The sequence below is a fragment of the Accipiter gentilis genome, chromosome 32, assembly GCF_929443795.1.
Source record: "Accipiter gentilis chromosome 32, bAccGen1.1, whole genome shotgun sequence".
Taxonomy (NCBI): Eukaryota; Metazoa; Chordata; class Aves; order Accipitriformes; family Accipitridae; genus Astur; species Astur gentilis.
This window is the reverse complement of record NC_064911.1, coordinates 3,774,031-3,795,322: the sequence shown is the minus strand read 5'-3', so window position 1 is coordinate 3,795,322 and position 21,292 is coordinate 3,774,031. Positions and strand designations below refer to the sequence as shown.

Here is a 21,292-nt window from a genome sequence, read left to right as displayed (position 1 = left end):
GGCCACTACACAGCTCTGGAAACGTATTAAGACACCTAAGAGGAAAATAACTGGATTGCACTTGTTATGATCATTCCCAGCTCAGACAGAGTTCAGCCCCCCACATAGAGGGTGTCTGGGCATTGCTGGGGTCAATAACCTTTGAGTTTTCAGAAGTTACGGAGTCAGAAGGAAGAGCTTCAGTGAATCATGAATTGGGGTTTTTAGTTTTATTACAGAAGTGGTTAGGTGACTTGGGAGAGTGAGAACCGGAGACCTTCTGAGTTCCTCGTTGTCTTCACATCTGTCTCCCTTCACACATGTGTTTTTTGTCTCCAGCCTCCCCTCCATCTGTCCCTTACCCCCTCCAATTTCTTTCCCTTTAGCTAGCTAAAGCTGGCTAATCCTTCCACGGAAACAAACCAATGCATTATGGAGCCATCATCACTTTGCTTGCATGATATCTCTTCGTCCACCTGACGTCTTTCCCCTTGCCTTTAGAGGCTGTAAACACCTCTGTCACTGAGCATTTATTCCTCCCTGCCTGTGCTGTGCTTGGAACAAAACAATGTCTGATCAGTCCCAGGCACTATCTGGGCGACCACAGTCACTACTGATGATGATGAAGTAATAAAACCAGTAATAACAACAATAGCAATAATAATAATAACACCACTGTGTGAATAACACCCTGCGACAATAGAGTCAGTGGGAGCTGTACAGTTAATTTTGAGCCTACCACACTATTTTTCCTTTCAGGGCTCTCAAACTCTGCTGCGAAGTTCAGTAAAGACTGGGCTCTACTGAATATCTTTTTTTAAAGGTACTTGTGAGGATGAGACCAAGTGGTGACTGTATTAAGCCTAAAGGAGACTATCAAGATTGTTAGCGGCTTTCTGCTATTTTGGATAGGTGAAGAAAGAATTTGCATGTCAGTTGCTGCAGCATCTGTCAGAATGCAGGACGTTTCAATGCTGCAATATTTTTAGCCTAATGGTACAAGAGCCAAGCTGCAGCTCCTCACCCGCCAAGTGCCCCTGACTTTGCCTTCACACTGCTATGTTTTCTAAGCAGCAGTAATACAGTCATACCATACAATTAAAAGCACTCACAAAAAGAAAATTCACATATCTGGTGTTAGCAATTGATTAGTTTACCCTGGGTGAACGTTGTAAATAGTCTTGTAAGTATTTTTAAAACTTACTAACGTTATTTCTCTTAGGTGATGGTTGTGAGAGGGGAAACGACCAAAATCCTAAACTCAGAAGGTGCCACATTACTATTATATTTTAAAAGGAAAGGAAGATTTCCTTCAGGGGAGTTATAAAAGTTCGCTCTTCACTGTACCATGCACAGCTATGTAATGGCATGCTGTCGCACAATGCAGGAGTTGTACCGGTATGTTATACTTGAATAGGTTTGGCATTACATCATCCTCTGCTATTTCCTGTCCTGACCTCGACCCGAAAATCTACCCTTAGTCCCAGCAACGGATCTGAAAGGAAGATAAAGGGTATTTGCCTTGGCCATGTCTGAAATGGTGATAGGACAATGACACAAGTTCTTAAAAGTTGCAAATTTCCTGAGTCTGAGCCCACCAGCTACCCTGCGGGAGGCAGGTATCCCCAGCACTGGTCCCCTGGATTTGCTGGAGGCTCGGCCGCTCGTCACCTGAGGCCTCTCCAAGAAAAAGAGAGCTGGAGAGAGACAGACTGCTGCCTCCTTCCTCCCTGTGCTGCCCAGCTGCCCCGAGCACCAAAATGAAATCAGCCTGCAAAACAGCCTGGTTACTTAGCACCGACAGCAGCTCTCAGCACCCTCAGCCCTGGCGCACTGATCCCACCACCCCAGGTTCGGAAACCTAATGGAGAAGAGGGGCTGGGCACGACCGCCGCCTGTGTGCCCTGCTGCCTGCCCCAGCAGGCAGCCCCTCGATCGAGGCAAAGTCCTTATTTCACATTGCTGGAGCGAGGTGGAAGAAATTCAGTCAGCTGCTGAAACCGAAGCTGACCAGCTCTCCTCTCCCTGCTATTCCCATGGCAACACACGGCTACGCTCTCTGTGCAGTGTCTGCCTCGGGACCAGTGCCTCCTAGCTCCCCTCTGGAAATGGGGGATAAGAAGGCTCTACGTGCAGTTCATGAACATGCCTAAGATTGTGAAATCTGTATCCCTGGGTCCAAGTGGTACCCGCTGATCCCAGTGGCACAAGCTAGACGCTACCAGGGCTATGTTCCCATCCATATGAAGGCATTTTAGGAGAGATGTCTGCCAGTTATAAAGGGCAGTAGCACCCCAGGGTCTGTATTCACCCACGTGTGCTGCTGCGACTGTCCTGGTACAGTAAGTGTAACGCAATCCCCTTGTGTGAATACAGCTAAAGCACTATAAACCATGCTTTATACTCAGCGATGCCCATGCAGAACAAGAATATACTGTATTATTGTTGCAGCATCTGCACTGTGATTGCATCGAGGCAACTATTTCAAGAAAGAAATGACACCCCCTCATCCTCTAAATAGCTCCACTGGGACCAGCTCCGAGTGCAGGAGAGGCTTTGGAGGGAGCCTTTATCCCTGCAAACCAAACTGGGGTCATACAGTGGCACTACCGTTAGTTTTCAATTATCCTTACAGAAGTCAAACACCAGTTCCCCTCTAGGGGCGTGGGGATTTCAGGACCACCACCAAACCAGACCATGCATTTCTCTCGGCTACGTGCAGGTACACGGGCAGGCCTTGCTGCAGGCTCCCCTGCACAGGGTAGATACACAGAAGCTGTAAGCTGGATGGCAGGCAGAGCACGCCCATGGCTCTCTGTCGCTGCACACAGAAGTGACACCAGCAGCTGGAAGAAGCTGGCCCAGAGAGCATCAGGATGCACCATGCGACATCTGCAGTGTTCACCTCCAGGTACCTGCCTGTGTTTCCAGAGGAAGGCTGCCCTGCAACAGCTTGAAATAAGCTGTCAAAGAGCATTTTGAAATATTATATTCATTGAGTCTACCCACTGCTGATACATTTTAAGTAAGGTGGGTTTTGATTTATGTAAGAAAAGAATTATAAGTACTTTGCCCTGCTATTTCCATCTGGCTTGCTGTTCAGCTTGTCTTGCAAGCAGTCTTTAAAATAAACAAAACCAGCCATGATACAAAACTGCCCTGCGATTAGACCATCAGTCCAGCGCTGAAGAGTAGCTTTTGAAATAGGTAGACTCTTCGAGAATACTGCTCTTTGTCTTGGTAGGTAAGACTTGCACAGCTCATATTACTCCCGTAATTTTAGTGCTTCGCAAAGAATCAGCTGGGGAAGAAAAACTCCAGCTATGGGAAGACTCCTATTATCTCATATGTATTCTTTTAATATAGACTACCTTCTCTATTTGCAGGCAAAAAGACTGGAGACTGACAGAGCAAAAGATAACCTGGTTAAATCTTTTCTCTGGCCAAGGGAAGTTCCCTCATGATGCGGTGGGCTAGTTCTGCATCACTTCTCCTAACCTGAGCAGAGTTTTGTGCTAATACAGTTTCATTGTTTCTGGTAGTCAAGCCAGCGTTGGCCCAGGACACCAGGAATGCCAGGTGACCAGGGACGGTCACCCTGGCTGTCGCTCAGCTCTCTGCCCTACATCACCAAGGTCTTGAGACTCAAGGCAACACAACTTCTTACAACACCAGCAACTTGCACCCCAGAATGAAACTACAGAGCCCCCTGAAGAAGTTTGCATTATTTTGCTAAACAGAGCGTTTAGAACTTTTATTTTCTTCATAAAAGTCACCTTTACACTTCCACCCTAGGGGGTTGCTATTTGTTCCTTTGAAAAGAAATTGAAGGAATTACTTGTCCTGCACAGAGAAGATCACAGGCCTTTTTTTTTCTGCACAGGTCCAGAAATCCATCGCCTTAATCACATTCACCAGGGATCCTCAAATTCAGTCTGCTTTCAAAGTACCTTAATGAGCTTTACCTCATAGGAGTCTTTATTTGCCTTGTATTTTTCTATCTGGTATAGTTGGTTCTTGTGGCAAATATTGTCCTGGCCTTCAGACTTCTGTGGAGAGAGAAACACAGAAAAGTAAAGTATGTAAGATAATTAGAGAAAACTAACATTCAACTACTGCTTAATGGACCATATCCACTCTTGGCATTCAGTGGAGGTGTGTCCACTTACAGAGATGGTGAATTTGGGCCATTACATTTTAAATATCATTGATGGCATCATCATTAGAACAAGCTTGCTAAAAGAACCGAGAAAAGAAAAAAAAAACTAAGAAGCTGTTGTCAGATAGGAGGGCCATTGGGGATAATTTCTCTAAGAAGCAAACACATTAAGAAGAAAATTCCATACAGCCCACCCTCCTGCCCATGCAGTCTGTAGGACCCTACAGACCTTCAACTAGTTAAGACTGCTCGCCAGACCACAGGCAGCTGAGTGGAGAGGCCAAGGGAAGAGAGTGTGCAGCTTGTCTTTGTGCGCTGTGCCCATCCTAGCACTCCAGCAAGTACCACGCAAAACGTGGCCTGAGAGTTCCGCTCCTTAGGATGTACAAGGAAGGATGACATGTGGCAGCAGACTCCTGCCCTAGAGAAAGCTGCTGTGCAAACCCACCAGCAGTGTTTCTGACCCCCAAGCCATACTCAGGGGCCAGGAAGGGCAGCAGGAGATTAGGAGACTTTATATTCATGTTATTTCTCATGTAAAACTTTCAGCTAAGTTTTCACTTAAAAACTAAATAAAATCTTAACAGCTCTTAAGCTTCATCTTGATTTCCTGAATCAAATTACATTGTGTTATTGATATTTCAAGTGGCAGAATTATCTCAACATACAGACACAGTACACACAAGTAAGGCTCTTCATGGCAACAGTTTGCATTCTATAGGGTAACTGCCTAGCCAGAAGGAATCTCCTACGGAAACAGGGACTTGTGAGACATAAAGCCTGTCAGCAATGCTCTCTGCAACCTGGGGAATTCTTATCTGAAATAATGTTATTAGTTTGCAAGGAATACCTTCCCTTCACGGTTACTGTTACAAAATTATAAAAAAAACCACCCTCGCGTAAAGCCTTGAGATCAAATGCCAGCAAGCTGGGAAACTTTCAGCACTTTTTTTATTCCCCTCACCCACTTGTCCAAAGAATTGGCATCAAGCAGTACTTACCCTAAGGCTTGCCAAGTAGCGCTCCAGCTTCTTATTAAGTAGAAAGTAGATGGCAAGTGTGTGACTTGCCCTGTTTGAGAGCACAGTGTTGATGACATCGCTGTTCTTGTAGCCGAGCTTCTCGGTCATATGGAGCAGCACGCTTTGGCTAAGGTCCTCAAGGTGAATCCTGTACAGAGAGAGAGGCAGAGCATGATGTTCGTACCATTCTGCCAGCAGCAGAGTCTTGCCAGCCACAGGGGATGTGTCAGAGTGTAAAGAAAAGGCCTGAAAGGCTCAGTAACATTGGAGCGATTAGCTCTCTCCTCCCGTGAGCAGGCATGAAAAGGGCAGACTATTTGGGAACCACAGGCACCGCATGAAGCCATGATAGCAGAACGAACAGCAGTCTCCCCACCATGTCCTACCCTCATGTGAAATGGCACCGTGATGCTCAGGATGCCGCCATTTGTTACCCTACAGCTGACTAGTGAAGACCGTCAAGATCATCTGCCTGGCTTTCAAGGAAAAGAAGTAAAATCCAACTCAGGTAGCTACTTTTGGCTTTCTGAAATGACCCCTTCCTTGTAAATCAAACACCACTGCATTCAGCTTTGCTCCTTACCTGTTGCACAATATTCATGCACTAAGTAGCTAGGGAATTTCATGCCAAAGAAAGGGGATGTACAGGGAGGGTTATTACAGCAGCTCTCAAAATGGTAAAACTGCTGCTATACTCCTGTCAGTTAAAAGCACAATTACAATACATGTTTATGTATGTGCTCTTCTCTAAAGTCTGTAACAGACTCAGCCAAGGCGAGAAATGGGAGTACAGCAGCCTTGTGGAAATGGCAAAGCATCTTCTCAGTCTAAGTTAAAACCAGATTTTCCACAGAACTCTGCTCCTAATTAGACCTCTAAATGTGCTGGCCAGCTTCCTAGATGTACCCGTCAACTCCCATCCATCTCCAAAGAAATGCTGGGTTTCACTGGTTTCTAAAGAATATTCCTTGCTCCTAATAGCTGGCTAAGGCAACTTAGGGGAGTGTGGGTTGTGGGCTTTTTACAACCTGCCTTCCCCCTTCAAAAGCACCTTTCTCCACCTTTCCCACTCTTGCCCTGCTGTCCCCCTGTCCTGTGCATCTGTGATGCAAGGAATGCCCGAACAGCAGTCTGGGTCTGATGTAGAGGACTTAGACAAGATGTAAAACACAGTGTGGAAAATCTCAAATAATTCTTCTCCTTTATTCACCGTGCTTACTAACATTTGTTCTGCAGCTAAGGAATGCTTGGGGTTGGGTTTTTTTTAAAGTTTTTTAAGTTCAAAAGCAAAACTTATCTTGGCCATTGCACGTTAAAGCATCTGGACAGCAAAAGAAATTCAAGCAATTGCTACTTGAAGCAAAATGGGAAAATTTTGCTTGCCTTCAGGGAATTTCGTTAATAAAAGCAAGCTCATAAAAAGCCTGGGAGAATGTTCTCCTGAAAATGCAGTTTCTGATGTTCTTCCACCTAATATCCATGCTCTCCCCTTTCCTACCATGTTCCCATCTTGGGAACAACAGGTGTTACCCCCCAAATGGTGGAAAAGCAGTGCAAGAATGTAACACAGCCTCTTTCTTGTGTTGACTAAGAGAGGAAGTGATTCTCTGCAAATTCAGTAGTGCGTTTTTCTGAACTATTTCAACACATCTTACCCACATCTGCACACTAACAAAAACTTGGGAGACACTCTGTTGAAGCTGACTCTAGTGGTACTTTCTGAGGCAAGCTCAACAGGAGACAGGCCATGTCTTTAAATATTTCAAACCTTATAGAGTATTTTCCCTATAAGGCTCCAGTATGACAAAGTCTAGGTGGGTCAAGCTTGGGACATCAACTAATTAACTAAAGAAATATTATCCAAAAAATGAAGTGAAAGAAAGAATCTGTATGGCTTTTATCCTTTACAGCTTCACATAAAGTCTATGTTCAGATAGAAGGAGTATCCACTTTTTTTTTGTTTTCAGACCAAATGATGAGAAAAGCAGTGCAATGAGAGAGAAAGAAAGAAAGAAAGGAACTGGGGTTTTTTTATAGCAAAGCATTGCATTCCACATTGATGTCCCCTTTAAAAATGCTTATAATAGGAAAGGATTATTATCATCACCGTATTCACATATTTGCATGAGCAAACATATGCCCCCTCTATAGTTCGGCACTGCGTTTTCTTCTGTTCTTCCATTTGATTTGCTTCCCTTTAGGAGGGAATGATTAATGGGCACTCCATAAATAGAGCGCATTGCACAGCTATTCTATCTAATAGAGGCCAGCCCCTTCTGTAAGTCACCTACCTAGGTGCACCAATGAGCAAACTCTAGAAGGGATGCTTCCACCACAACCTGACTAGAGCCTGACAACTGCAAGGAATTAAAAAATAGAGGCATGAAAATGTACCTATAAATGCAAAAGAATTGTGAAAGCACATTCAAGCGTATTTCTGTCTTTTTTCCTCTTTTCTGCAGATAAGACACACACAGCAAGAGAATTAAATTACCCATACAGCTCTCAGTTACACTTACATTCACTTAACAGATGCCACATTTAGTAGATTGATTAGACTCATTATGACAGTGATTTCATTAGCTTAACGACTCATTCAGTTTACACTTGTTTTCCCTTTCTTTACCATACAATGTTCAAATGTACCATACTTCAGTACGGTCCAATGCACCATAGGAACTCAGATTTCCTTTTGTTGGACAGCATACTATGCAAATTAACTCAACTGCCCTTAAATTTGGGGCAGTAATGTTGAGATAATGGGTCTGCCTGCTCTCATTCTTATTACTTGCAAAATAATTGTTCATTCATAGGGGCCATCTTTATATTCTGTCCACGTCGGTCTGGCGATTGCAGGCAGCTGGCCTCACATTTGCCCTCCCTGTTTCAGTGGATGGCTCTAGTGATACCTCCAGGCATCCAAGCTGCTCAACATCCATCCAACCGTATTTTGAGAGCAGGAGACCTGTTATTCTCCTCAGGTCAGAGAACGGCATATTCACAGTGATTCTCCACGATGCAGTACTTGAAAGTTAAGACCCTACCTATGGAAGGGAAATGCTTGCCGCTAAATTAGGGCACCTCTGTTCCCTGTCAATGCAAAGAGAAAGGGAGGTGACTCAGGTAGGAGCCCAGACTGTGCAGGCTGTGACCCGCAGGCCAGTCAACAGCAACGTCAGAGGGAAAGGTCTCCAAAAATTCCTAAAGGCTTTCCTGAGATTCAGGGCTCAAACTGATTTCCTGTGCCCAGGTCTAAGCATGATCAAGCAGCGGCAGCGCTCACCACCTGCTTCAGCAGTAAGAGAGAGGTGCTGCAGGTGCCTCTCGGCCCCACGGGGGTTGGATCCACAGCTCTGAAACATACCCTGTTCACCTGGCTAGCGGTGGAGCAGGGGGGAAAACAGGTGGGAGGCACTCTTACCAGCAAAGCTGTGACCTGGGCTGAATGCTGAAGGCTGGCTGTATGTATGGCTTGAGCATTCCTATGGGACCGAGTTCTTCAGGGCACCGACACAAAAAGATGGCCTGGCTGGTGAACACCAAATCATTTCTGGGTGGAGGACAGTGGTTCAGACGTTCAGACAAAAGTAAGTTATCACGTCCCTAGGCACACGCTACATCTGGTATCTGGCAACTGAATAAACTGTAGGGGGGAAGTTAGGATCTCCACTTTGGGACTCTCCTCTTAGCAAGTTGGGACAGAAATTTTGGGGCACTATCAAATTTTAAGCACCAAAATTAGGCTTTAAGCTGCTGTCTCTGCCTCAGTGTTACTTCGGATCTTGACCTGCAAGCTAGTAACTCCTCCAGTGAATCCTCTGCAGGTACTAGATAGCGTATGAGACACAGCTGGAGGGCTTTGATACAGGAAGGAGGTTTTATCTGATCAAATATAGATATATATTTCTAAGTGAGTTGCCTGAGGCTCCATTTACGGTCACTGCAGAGGAACTCGGATCTCCTGAGCACAAAGTCATCCTACTGCAGAATCAAAAAGAAGTCAGATTAATCATTCTGTAAAAAGTGCCCTTATTTCTCTCCATTGACTGTAAGGGGAGCCCAGACTGGCTGGCTCATGTGTCAGCTCTACACTGCAGATGTTTAAAGTCAAGCAAGATTATATCTAACCAAAGTGGACCACAAGTATCTGTTTTTCCCTAGATGGATGTTTGACTGGCCATGAGATTTGTTCTCTGCATTTAGTCATGCATTTAGCACCGTGCAGGTATTCAAGATCAACATCCAACAAAGCCAGATCATTTAACTCTGACCTTTCCCACTACAGTTTGCGTATTTACTTAATCCACAGAACCTCATGTATGTATCACAAATAGGCATAGCCTCTACTGCAAAAGTAGCTTAGCTTTTACTGACAAACAAGAAAATCAGAACTACCTGTCACACATACCCATTCCAAGGTCTGGAGCAAATTAATCACATGATCTGCACCCCAGACCACCCTGCAAATAATGCACTGTATGGCAGCTTTTAATTTAAGGTATTGTTTTTGACCATCTCAAGCAACACACATTCAGTGGCCAATCCTAACAACTTTTAGGATGGAGTCACAAAAGCAATCCCAGAAAATGCACTGGGATGCTGTCACACAAATGGAACTGAAACACCAGAGCCGTTCACATTTTAACATACATAATGTATACAGACCCTGACAGGCTTTCTCCCCTCTTTTGCACAGTACCTGTTTGGATATGTGACATTAGGTGGTGCTCTTCCAGGGTAATTCTCATTAAGCCATCGATTTGCAAGTGCCTGCTGGATGTTTGGTCTCTTTGCAGGATCTGGCTCTAGTAGAGATCGTAGAAAGTTTATGGCCGCTGTGAAGAAATCAAGCAAAAAACCCAACAGCTATGTCATCTGCTTTATGACTTAACACAGTAGTTGAGTTACTACAGGTGTGTAGCCTGACCAAGAGTATACTAAAAAGGAATGTTTTCCTTATGGTATGCTCTAATGTCCTTGAGAAAAAGGAAAAACTGATAAGGCATTAGTAAGTGAAAGAAACATGATTTATAATCACAATGATTTATAGAGTCATAAAGGAGAGGAGAAAAAGTGCCTTTTGTTTCAGAGCCTGTTTAAAGTTTCTGAGCAGGTTAGCCAAAATTTAATTTTTGTATGAGGACAAGAGGCCTGAGTAAGGTCAGAGGCAAATCACTCAATCTGTGTTTAAAGTAGAAAGAGATGGACTGGGGGTGAGTGGAGAGGAGGGGAGGGATGCAGAGCTGGGCGGGAAGACATGGAGAATTGGGCTCCCTTTGACATTATAAGGACAAATTCTCTCCTGGCTTCTATCCAACCTACAATCAGTTGCAGGAGGGTTTAGCCAAATTAAAAGAGTACAGTAAATTAACAGGCTTCATTCTGTTTTCAGATACTGAACCTTCAATTTTCAGTGACATTCAATCATCCTTTGGGATTTTCTTGCAAAAACTCTCTAAAGTACTTTTCTGATATTTTTAAGTCATGTGCTTCTTTCATGTTTAGGAGCAATGAAATCAAGTGATTTGCTTAAAGACTCACAAGAAGTGTCTATCTGAGCTGAAAATAAATTCTGTTTTAACTAGCTCTGGTCTTTATTCCTCAAATTATCAAAGTTAGATTCCGTTTATCGGCTACAAGATAGTAAAGAGTTAACTATGTCCTCTACAATTTCCTGCATGAAAGATAAAGAAACCTAATTCTGGGTAAACCAAGATCAGAATGATTTTGTAGAGGAGACACAGTCAAGTGAGACGATGCTAGATGAGTCCTGAATGAAGTCAACAGCAAGCAAGAGGCAGAAGTGATGGCTGTGGCAGTTTTCTCCCGGTCAGATGGACAGGACCTTGGGGGCTTTTTTCCACCTTCTTCCACAGCAGATCTGCAGTTCCCCTCCTACGCTCTCCTGAGCGTGTCGTGTCTACTCATCTCCTTACTAGCGGAGGTGCCCTGGGCAGTGGCAGCACAGGACCACTGTGGCACGGGACGTTGTCCTCTGGGATGTGCCTTCTGAGTAAGCTGCAGTACAGCCTTGCCAACACAGCTACTTCAGCTCAGCACAGGCAAACCAAAGCCCTCGATGTCTTGTGTTACAAAGTAGATCGAATGGGATGTGCTAATGCCTCAATGCTGGAAAACTGCGGAACTATGAGCCAGTCTTCCCATTCAGGTTTACAGGCATTTGATCCCACCGTCACAGCACGCTCACTCGGCACCATGCCATCCCCTACTCTAAAGCAGAGCAGCCATGACATGTCTTCTCCACCAGCAATACAGCAGAACCCTCATGAATCCCTGTTCCCACATGCAGTTTAAGGAGAATAATATGCCTGCTCATGAGGCCACAATGTCCTCATCTAAAAAAGGCATAAACGTTAACCTAGGCACAGCACCTCTGCCCTTCACTGGTTCTCCTCTGTGAGAATGCTGCCCTCCTCCGTGTTTGCCTGGCTGGCTTCCCGAGCATTTTCATCTCCCCAAGCCCACCCAAATCACCCCTCACCTGCAGTATGGGACAGGATCTCTGGGCTGATGCATCAGGGCAAGACAGTGGACGGGGAAGGGAGGGTTTCTCCTCAAATAAATCAGAGTTAGACCCAATAGGTGCCAACTCCTAACAGCCTGGGTAACCTTGGCATTCAACATCCTGCAGAAATCAGGTATCAGCTGGAGAGGGCCCTGAAAGGCTACCCGTTTCAAAACCGGCCTACTATCAAGAAGCTTGTATGTGGAAGAGAGAGAGTTACCATTATGTATTTACCGGTTCAGCTAGGCATCAGCTGCATTTTTTCTAAGTCCTTTCCTCACAAATTGTTGACGTATGGGAGATACTTTACTTAAATCTTTCCCAACATTTTTGTTATTTTCCTACCACAGCAATATTGCAGAAGCAGCAGGAAAAGCCTACATCCAAGTTCATAAGCCTGCTGGAAGCTGATGCTACAGCTGCTCTCCGCATGCCCCCAGCGCCCTCCCATCACGCCTCTCGGGCACGGAACCCCCTCATTATGGCAAACAACAAACCCCTTGTTCTTCCATTTCACCTTCTCTCTCTCCAGTACTTTCACCATCTCTGTGTTAGAAACCACATGTATCCCATGGGTTCAAAGCAAAATAAATAACCCCTCCCCAAACCAACACCCTCCCCCTCCATCACCACCACCCTCAGTCCACAAATCAGCTAATGTCTCCTTAAAAATCTTATTTATTTTCCCCCTTGGCAAAAGTCAGACTAATTAAATGAGGCTTGTGAAGCACCACAGGGGTAAACAGATCCAGATCAGGAAAAACTAATTCTGGAGAGAACATCCCCCCTGGGACGCTCCCTGGCCGGCCAGACCTGGGCAACATGGAGGAGATGAGTAACAGCACTTTGGCTGACTTCAGCTCTCAGGTGGTACAAGGAGGAGAGAAGCCTTTTCCAGTTAGCTGCACGGCTGTGGGACAGCAAAATGAGTCCCCCAGGGAGCAAACACAAAGTTGCCCCACCAATTTTTGGACCCACTGTGTATGAAGCCATTTTTCCTGCTGCACCAAGTAGGCTGGCGAACAACGGGCACTGTGAAACACCCTGCTAGGGCCTCGTTACGTGAAGCCTCGTTTATGACGAGCTTGAGGACAGCACTAATCTGATTAGCCAGTGACCTGCACTTGGTGAAATTTTGTTCCCATGGTGTAATTTTGGGGCAAACTTTGCTCTTTTGACAAATGAGAGACCAGCATAATGAGAAACGACATTTCTCTCTTAACTTGCTTGAACGTACCGAGGTCAGTGATGACCAGAAACAGAGTGCGCTTCAGGTGGGGATTTCAAGATCTCTGCTGTCTTCATGTTCCTTGTCATGAATGAAACCAACTTAGTGTCTTGTTCACACTGTCAGGGTATGCCTGGTTATAGGTATACAGGTATTGCTTACAAAACTGGCCAGAGAAAATGCAATGAGGTCATTTCACAAGCCATGAGCGAGCTCCACCTAATAAAATCCTTCCTCCAAAGTACAGGCATGGATAGACGATGCCTTTTCTTCTCGTCTCTACTTCATTTCTCTGTTCCAGAAGGAAGACCATGAGCATACAGAAGCAGTAAATTGAGGAATAAATGAAAGTGTGCAGGGTGAATACCAACTTCCTGAGCAACTGAACTCTGCTCACCTAAAATCAATAATCAGATAGCTGTGTTGTTTAAGAAGCTTAACAAAAAACAGTTTCCCAAATGAGAAAATTAAACACTAACTCCAAATTTTCCCTGTTGCTACACACTTGCTTTGGGTGCTGATGGTCACCCAACATTTTAACTAACACAAATAAAATATACTCTTACTTAGTGATAAGACTGGCTTCTTTTACGATGGGACTGTCTGTTCAGTAACTGTGAAATTCAATATTGAAAGACAACGTACTGAACAAGCAAAACAGACTCCTGCAAAAAATCTTTATGTGAATTTACAGAAGAAGAAAGCCTGATTAAAGAAAAAGATCCATAAACCTAAGAAGTTAACAAACACAACAATTCGCAGAGCAGAGGAGTTTCTACCTACTGACCCAAAGCCTAACCGTGGCCAGAACAAATGTCATCTTAAATCACAGTTTGCCATGTCAGTGAACGCATGAGGCTGCTGACTTAGATCAAGAACCGATGCGTACCTTTGTTCACAGTGAGTAAAGGTTAACACGTTTAAATCTATTCCATTAATTTGCCATCATCTCTGAAAGTTCAAGCTGCTATAGCTCTCACAAGACAAACAAAATACCATTTTCACTGGAGACCATACTGTCAGTGAGCTACAAATACTACAGAGACGCATTTGTCAGAAAATTTGATCTCCCCTATAAAATGGTAGGATGAATGAAACAGTAAAATGAAATCTGTCAAAAGTACTGTTATCTTTTTTGATACCAAGGTCTGGTCTTCTACAGGCCTTTTGCGGGTGATTCAGCATTTAATACATGAGTTGTCCCAGGGAAGTCAGTGAAATCTCCCACTTAAAGACAATTGAAAGAAAACAACAATTAGGGAAACAGTCCATTGGTTCAAAGACACTACACAGCCATCATATAACTGCTCTTTATTGGTAAAAGCCTCACTCTGGAAGGTAAGTTTGGTAAATTTTTTGCCAAACTTGGAAAATGTTTACTATGATGTGCAAGACCCTGAATTCAAGAGTAACTTTGCAATTGATGCAGGATTTGGCATCTAGATCAGTACAGCATGAAGCAGTCAGTATAATCTTTCTTTTAATTTACTCAGTGGGGCTTTAGACCGTGTGCTAGAACATTAAAATAGCCATTTTGTGCAACTGAATCCTAACAGGAAGTCTCCAGAATGGAAATACCAAACAGTATAATTGCGTCAAATGACAGCAAGACTTGCAGCATCCCAGCTCACTTGTAAAACTACCACTTTACAACATGCCAGCAGCATGAACTGCTGGCAGGGAAAGTGTACTTCGTACAGATGCTGAGTGAACAAGGAACAACATACTCTGCTTGATCCACGGATAACCTGTGTGAGAAAACCTTTAACCACCTACTTCTTCTGTATGCAGGTAAATTTGTACTTGGAGAATTCATCTTATGACACAACTTCCAAGGGCTTTTTCTTATACCCCATAACAATGGTTGCCATCCTTAGTGTACCGAGTGAAAATGTATGTGCTGTTACCCTTTTTCTATTTGCAATCTTTTAATTTTATTGACTGTCCCTTGTAAACGGGCTGCCAGATAAGGAGAACAGAAGCTCTCCATGAACAAGTTTAGCACACAAAAATAAAACCCAACTACAAAACAGAGTTTGTTCCAAATGCTGACAACGGTCTTGCTATAAGCTGAAAAATGATTCTGTTGCCTAGTGACATGGCTTTGAAGCAGGAATTAATATTTCTAATACTAATACATCAACATTTTCTGAACACACAAAGGTTATCAAAGGTCACTGTCCCAATATAACCTTCTGTGTGCATGTCATTATTCCACAATAAATGTGAGGAGGTCATTCAAGGTAGCTTATCAATCGACCCTAGTCATAATGCCCAGGAATCTGTTATTCCAAAATAATGTGTACATGCACCCATACCCTATGCTACAATCATCTGAACGTGCAAAACTGGCCAACTACTCTATAAAAGCAATTTCACAGAATTTCACAGGTTTCTTCTCCTCTCATATTCAGCACAACTTGACACTTCTCCAGCTTACATACAGAAGTCAAAGCAAAAGGAGTTATACTACAGCAACTGCTGGAGATCTTTTGGATGCTAAAATGAAAAAAAAGAGTATTTTTCACAATTAGCATGCCATGGCGGTAGCATAACTCACAGTCCAGAATTCCACACAATGGTTCTGACCAACTAGATCTGAACAGGTCCCAGCACGCCCCCTTGATTACCTGTAGAGAGCTGGGTGGGAAAAGGGTTCATTTCTTTGTCCACCATTTTCTGGTATAAAGCTCTCAAGCTGAACGGCTCCACAGTAAAAGGTAATGTTCCAGTCAACATTGCGTACATGTTTACCCCACTAAAAGAAAACATAGAGAAAATGAAACCAAAATGATCAGGAACAAGGAAAAACTTAGGCTTACGTTTTAGTGACTGTACTTCCTCTTTAATGTCTGACAGCTATTAAAAAAAAACCCTCAAAAGCTCTCTCTTCTGTTGCATACAATGATTTGGGCAAGAATTCCCAGAGGTTTGCTCATGGAGGGTCACACAATGTGTAGGACACAAGCTGGGAGCTACAGAACTGAGCTCAGCTCTTGGGCAACTCCTCGGCTAAATGCCACGCCACAATTAAGTTTGTCCTCAGGCTGCATAAACATGCTGCTTTTGGAGGCCTTGTCCTGGTGCTGCCCTGGGTGTGGAATGACTGCCTGCACCAATGGGGACATCGCAGGTCATGGTTCAGCACCCAAAGGTGACCTCCGTGGCCTCTGGTACAGCCCAAAAGTCAGGTGTGAACAATTACAAGTAAGAAAACTTCCTGCTTGTTTATGCCCAGCAAAGTCAGTGATGAAGAGTGGGTTGGGCATTCTTGTTCTTTTTCCTCTTAAAAAGGCTTTAAATTCAATTTGAGTGGAATTCCTCCCTTTTGGAAATTTGTTTCCCCAGTCTGCTGAATACATGTATGTGAACAGAAAGAAACTAAACCGGTGTGCTATCACAAACTTTGACAGCACCATTTGTTCAGCTATGAGGAAGGGTAGGAGTTAACCATATTTTCTTTATTTAAAAAAAAAAAAAAAGCAGGACATTATTATTGGAGAAGTTTAAATGGTTTACAAGAACGACTGTGCTCTGATTGCCTGTGTTCCTCAGGGCTGGTACTCTCAACCTTGATGTGGACAGATGGCCCACTGCTGGAGTGAAAAATTCAGTAGCCATACAATGATTTAGATATGGGTCTCCTTGGAGGACAGACTGCAAATTAGGCTTCAGCAGGGGAAGTTCTAAACAGCCTTGAGGAGCAGCAGGGTATCCACCGTATAAAACCAAGAGAAGAACGTGACCCAGGTCCTAGTCTCACGTATAAACTATGGCCAGTCTTTCTTAGCACTAGTAGTACTTACACTGTACTTCACAATTTCCAAGCACTCCAAATACTTCAACTTGGGAATTGTCATAATTCTGTTATTTCATTGACATTTATTCAGGTGTTATTATCCCCACTTGGTAAGGGAAAATCTGTTGATACTAAAACAAAACTGAAACTCAACTGACTTCAGCTAATTCCTCTCCAGGACTGATAAGGATAACCGACATCATGTCCATGGCCAACAGGAGGGTAGTGCGAGTTGCACAGTCTAAAACAGTACTGCAGACAAATTTATTTACTCCAAAACATCTTTCTGGCTTCCTCTACCTCTGGCACTGGGGACTTCTGTCTGTTCTTTTGCCTGAACAGTAGTAAGCTCACAAAGGCTCACAAGTGTTCTGGCCATTTTTATTCCCCCTTTAATGACCGTGCTTTCAAAGTGATGACCTGACGATTTCACATTTCTTGTTGGACTTGACTGTGGATAGTGCACGGAGCCCATGCGAGTGCTTGAGGATCCTTTGGGAAAAAATAAAAAAGCTGTTGGTCCTCTTGTGCCAGAGCCATGTCTTCTACTAAGTCTGAACATCACTGATCAACAGCTGTGCTTTACTGTGATCTCGCCATGCTATATGTTCTAGTGACCTATATACAGGTATGTAAAGATCTATTTTGAAACATGGTATCTGCGCAATTTAGTTCACAGAGCCATATTAATTAAACAGATTTTCTTGCTCAGAGTAGCCGAACACATGAATAACATTTCTCATTTGAGCAACGGGTAACGATGACAGTAATAACTATTATAAACTAGAGAAGTAACTCACATGGACCAAACGTCTATTTTGGGCCCATATTTTTTCCTTGCCAGAAGTTCAGGGGCTGCATATGCTGGGCTCCCACACTGGGTGCTGAATGGATCAGAATAACCCAAGATGCCTGCACAGTTGCTCAATCCAAAGTCTGTGAAAGGCACAGAGACAGAGTTATGAAAGAGAGAGATACAGTAAAACCACGCTAGAACACAAGGAAAAAAAAAGCAGCACATTTTTTTCCAAAATCTATGCAATGAACTGCCTAAGAAAAAAAAATCATTTACATGCAAAAATTTTATATTTGTTTCTCTGATGTGCTAAATAACTAGAGACTTCCACAAACAATAACAAAGTCTTAGAACATGCACAATTATCAATTTCATACACAAAACAACTACATTTCACTGGGAACTGGGCGGCAACAACTGGAGTTGAGCATGTCCCAGGCACTACGTGATGTGCATGGGGCAGAAAGACACCTCAGGCTGTCATGGATTCCATACTGCTCCAGTATGTTATATAAAGGCTAAGTTTAAGTGGGACTTCTTCAACATTTTCCTCTAAATCGTGTAAATGAGCCATCAGATTCAAGGCAGGAGGGGGTGGGGGGTGTTGCTTTCTGGGACTACCGTGGCGATGCACAAATGCACAGGGTTGCAGAGTCAGCATTTCAGCTCTGAAATAACCCAGGGAGATCTTGGAGCAAGAAGGGGAATGTGTTGATTTGGCTCTCTCCTCCTCAGCTTCTGCCTTGAATTATTGTATTTCTGGCCCCTGGGTGTATCTGACACTCTTTTGCCGGCAATAATAAGGTACTGGCAAAGGCTGGCACCACGAACTGATCGCAAGAGGCAGCCTCTCCGCACCAAAGGAGTTTGCAGTTTCCCAAGTGCTCTCAGGCAACTCAAGCCCAGGCTGGCGCCGAGAAGGGTGTTCCTGCAATCTCTCCCTTGTCTGCTCCAGTGCTGGTATGGCTGCAGGCTGAGCTGCGTTTAAGAAAGGATCTTAACAATTAAACCACTAAGCAAGGAAAGAAATGCAGACAGTCACACCAGCAGCAGAAGAGGCTGAGGGCAACGTGCAAGCCCACCCTGTCTAGTGGTAGCCCATGCTTGGCTTGGGAGAAAGCAATTATGAAACTACAGCCTGACAGACAAGATGAGAAGGTGAGGAGAGGTTGCAAAGGGTCTTGAAAGTGAAGTCAAACAACTTGATGTGATAAAGGGAAGAAGCAAGACAAGCTTGCAAGGAGGATGATGACATGGGCAAAGCTGACAGGCTGGGAGAACAGCCTGTGCTGCAGGGCAACATATCCAGGAGCAGCGGATCTAGAGAGGTCACAAAGATGTTTGTATTTATTAATAACTTGTTATTGATGACAGCTGCAACAACAAAAATACTGCTAAGAACAATGACATCTGGTTTGCTCCTTTTTTTTTATCTAGTCTTCTTAAAAATTCCCAGAATGCATGCATGTTTAAAAGGAAAACTGTCTTATACATAAATGAGGCAGTCAGGAGAAGCAGACTGCTGAATCCTCTTCCTATAGACTTGTGTCTTGCATCCATGTGTCTTGTAAAACAGCATATTTCTGGGTGTGCTACCCACCTGCCTGGATGAGCTAAAAGCATCACACCTTGCAGGCCAAATATAGCATGCAACTGTTGAGCCCATGCAATATTCTCTCTCCACAGCCATTAATTTGGGTCTCTCTCCCTTATCTGCCTACTTATTTGCATAACACTTGAAGTAATGGCCTGTCCTTTAGCTTTTACCCCACCTTAAATTTTGGTGAAATCAGACAGGAGTTCCTCAAGGTATTAGAAGCATCGTGACAGGGCAGTCACATAAGCCTGGTTCCCTTACAAAACCAGGAAAAAAATAATAATGCTTACAAAAAAATAGAATTATAAAGATGACTATGTGAGCCAGAGTGCCCAACTGACTGTACGGGGCTTTCCACTCAACTGGCTGCATCTCTGAGAGCAAGACAAGCACAAGAGAGACAAGAAGCACCATATTCAACATCCAAAGAAGCTGAAAGGGGGTTTGCTGGAGAACACTGTCAAAACTGAATGAGGATCAAGACAATTTCCTTGCCTCTGATGGAAAACAATTGTCTCTGGACACTGCTTAATCATCTCTGCTAGATACGTATTATCCCTGGGGCTTATACAAATAATTCTGAGGATCCATTTACTTAATTAACCTATTTATTAGCTATACCCCGAGATGAGTTATGTCAATGGCAAAATACTTTTTAAAACTCCTAGAAATAATATCTCCACACAGTATTATTCATGGTCTTTACCCTACTGTGTCATACCACCTCAAAATTACTTGACTGTAATATAATGCTTTACAAACAAAATATATTAGGGTTACATTCTGTGATAGTGTAAATCAGTATCCTTTTATCACTATCAATGGAGGTATATTCTAGCGGAGGTTTTAATTATCTTATTTGCTTAAACTATAAACATCTTATTCATGTTTTTCAGCTCATTCATTTAATCTAGGCAGGTATAGCCTTTTTTTTTCTAGTGCCTGTTGAAATGCAGAATGTGTGCAAACACATGCATATTGGGGACAGGGGTTTTATCGCAAAAGAAATGGGAATATTGTTATTAACGTTGTGGCAGCACATTGTGATCACAGTGTCATTTTTATTAAGGATGCACTGCTGATCTTGATAAGAACGGCATTACCACCAGCACTGATAATTTCACTGCCATTTCTGCCGCTGTCTTGGGCTTCCTTTCAATAAGCTGAGCTAATTACAGAATTCAGATCAAAGGCCACACTTGGTTTTCCAAAGTAAATATTATGACATGGAAACTCCACCACCCCCACTGTTCGTACTATCGAAGTATCGCATTACGCTACTACTCTTTAACGCCTCCAGGAAATCAACATTAAGCTATGGATATATGGCTATCTCCAAAGCTGTGACAGTTGGAAATAACAAAAGCCTTAGCACAAAGCTCGTGGACCAGTTTGACCAGCAGAGCTCCACAGAGCTCGGCAGAGCTACGTATCGGCAGGGGCCTTTGGGTGCCACAGGTCCTTGAGCAGGACGCCAAGGACTTTGCATGGCTTGTGAGTGGCTTTTCAAAGCATCTTTATCAGACGCCTACCACCGTGGGCTGGCAGGTGAAGAGAAGTGAATTATTTCCAGCATTTCCAATCCTGATGTCCTTGAGATTTAACAGACAGCTACGAAAAAGTCCACATAACACAGCAAAGGGAATTTTTCTAATAATACTACCTAAGAACATATTATAAACCACCTTAGCACATGCCTAAAAAGAGTAACAAAAGCAAGGTGTCATTAAGCAGCTGGGTGAAGAAAGGGGCTCAAGGGATTCAGTTCTTGCTGAAATGCATGAACAAGCAGGGACTTGCAATGCCACTTCCTCGTATGTTTTTAATCTTCATTTCACCTTTTCTTTTTCCTTTATGGTGGGTTTTCTTCATTTCACAGTTATATTACAAGAGCAACATTTTTTATTAGGTACTAGTGTTTGCTGCTGCACAAGACACAGAGACCAAACTCCCACCCCAAAGCAGTTAACGTGAGCTGGTTTTGTAGCTTAGAGTCTCATCTCCTAAGCGTCGAAAGCAGCATGTAATTCCTCAAAACATGCTCTTTGCTATTGAAGAGCCTTCTTGGTCACGACTATGCAATGATGCAACTGATCCATCACATTTCTAGAAAGACAGGCTACGTAAAATATTGTACTAAGCACTGAATAAACTGAGTGAAGGAACCGGCAGGGAGGAGGAAGAGG

At 43.6% G+C, this 21,292-nt stretch overlaps 1 protein-coding gene across 2 annotated transcripts in view; it reads right to left on the bottom strand.

Moving 5' to 3' along the window:
• Positions 1–21,292, bottom strand: part of HUNK (hormonally up-regulated Neu-associated kinase) — a 59,172-nt gene that overhangs the window by 6,960 nt on the left and 30,920 nt on the right. For both annotated transcript variants that reach the window (XM_049835130.1, XM_049835131.1), the window contains exons 4-8: positions 17,514–17,649; positions 15,545–15,672; positions 9,860–9,995; positions 5,140–5,308; positions 3,945–4,028 (exon numbers count right to left, since the gene is read on the bottom strand). In XM_049835130.1, coding sequence (XP_049691087.1) covers positions 3,945–4,028; positions 5,140–5,308; positions 9,860–9,995; positions 15,545–15,672; positions 17,514–17,649 — 653 coding nt within the window. The remainder of the gene's footprint in view (positions 1–3,944; positions 4,029–5,139; positions 5,309–9,859; positions 9,996–15,544; positions 15,673–17,513; positions 17,650–21,292) is intronic.